At 33.8% G+C, this 1,243-nt stretch overlaps 1 protein-coding gene across 1 annotated transcript in view; it reads left to right on the top strand.

Moving 5' to 3' along the window:
- Nucleotides 1-895: 895 nt before the first annotated feature.
- The window catches only part of LOC107286029 (lethal(3)malignant brain tumor-like protein 4), a 43,045-nt gene continuing 42,697 nt past the window's right edge, over nucleotides 896-1,243 (top strand). The window contains exon 1 of the mRNA XM_015814324.1: nucleotides 896-968. Within this exon, the coding sequence (XP_015669810.1) occupies nucleotides 928-968 (41 nt within the window). The 5' untranslated portion in view covers nucleotides 896-927. The remainder of the gene's footprint in view (nucleotides 969-1,243) is intronic.

Genomic DNA, 1,243 nt, shown 5'->3' with positions numbered 1-1,243 from the left:
GGGGAACTAGTTTTGGCTTGTCTTTGGCTTTGATTAATGAGACATCTTCCAGGATATTTTTACTGCTAAGTAATGAAATCTCATCTCAACTCTCATTTCTCCTGTATCCCCAAGCCTGTGCTTCCAATTTATATTCTCCTTCAACCTGGGTCTGTACATTTCCATAAATGAATGCTTCACTACACCCAAGTTGGAAACTCCTGCTTAGTTGAATATAATTTACTCTTCAGTTCAGATATTATTATTATTATTATTGCATAAAAGGAGACTAAAACCAACTACCATACATGTATTTTATGTAAAAAAAATAATCCCGTAACTATAATACATTCTTTGTAGGGGTTACAGTATAGTTACAATATACTGTATCTCCCAATTTTATTAAATATTACTTGATTTTAAAGGATTCATCTTGGTTAGAAAGAAGCTCTGTAATTCAATTAAATGATCACACTTAGTTCAATTAACTCATTTCTTGAATGTATCCTTAAAGGGCATTTTTAATGAAGTGTCTGTAACAACTGTTATAGTCTTTTGTTATTCTTTAAAGACCTCCTACTGTTGCAAAGAATACACATAGTTTTCTCCTCTGAAATTTTTCAATGTAAATGAGTGTCCTGAGGTGTTTAACAAATTTTCAGACCCCTCATCTCAGAAGTTCTTCCACAATTAAAATATCATCGGTCAGCTGTTTGTGATTTGGGCTTAGGTATGAGTGGCATAGCATTTTCATTAAAATCCATGGTGATTTATTCAGTTGCTGGAGATTGTGAGATTCAATTAATGAAAGGCTGAAAAAGCAGAGAGGGTGTTTGTTACATAATAAATATTTGAAGTATTTTTTTCATCGGTGACTGTTGGATTTTGCAGAACCAAAAGACAGGAATCGTTCTAGACCAGAACTCAAAACTCACCCGTCCTGGACAAATGGAGAGCTTTGAGAATTCTCATCAGGAGATTAAAGACAGGTGATGCCTTTTGCTTGTTTTCTTTGTTTCATTAAAATACATCTTAACATGGATATAGTCTTGGGCATAATCTACATTTATGTTTATGTTTATTTAGATTTGTATACCGCCCTATCTCCCTTACGGGACTCAGGGCGGTGAACAGGCGATAATAAAAATCACAATAAATATCTATTCTAAAATCAAATTAAATAAATAAAGGCCTGCTCTAAAATACCCCATATAAAAACCTATACTAAAACCTAATTAAGACTACGCCAGGCTGGCCGCACGAA

Source organism: Protobothrops mucrosquamatus, unplaced genomic scaffold (assembly GCF_001527695.2).
Source record: "Protobothrops mucrosquamatus isolate PMUCROS unplaced genomic scaffold, P.Mucros_1.0 scaffold237, whole genome shotgun sequence".
NCBI lineage: Eukaryota > Metazoa > Chordata > Lepidosauria > Squamata > Viperidae > Protobothrops > Protobothrops mucrosquamatus.
Note: the sequence above shows the minus strand (reverse complement) of the source record. Positions and strands in the feature narration are given on the sequence as shown.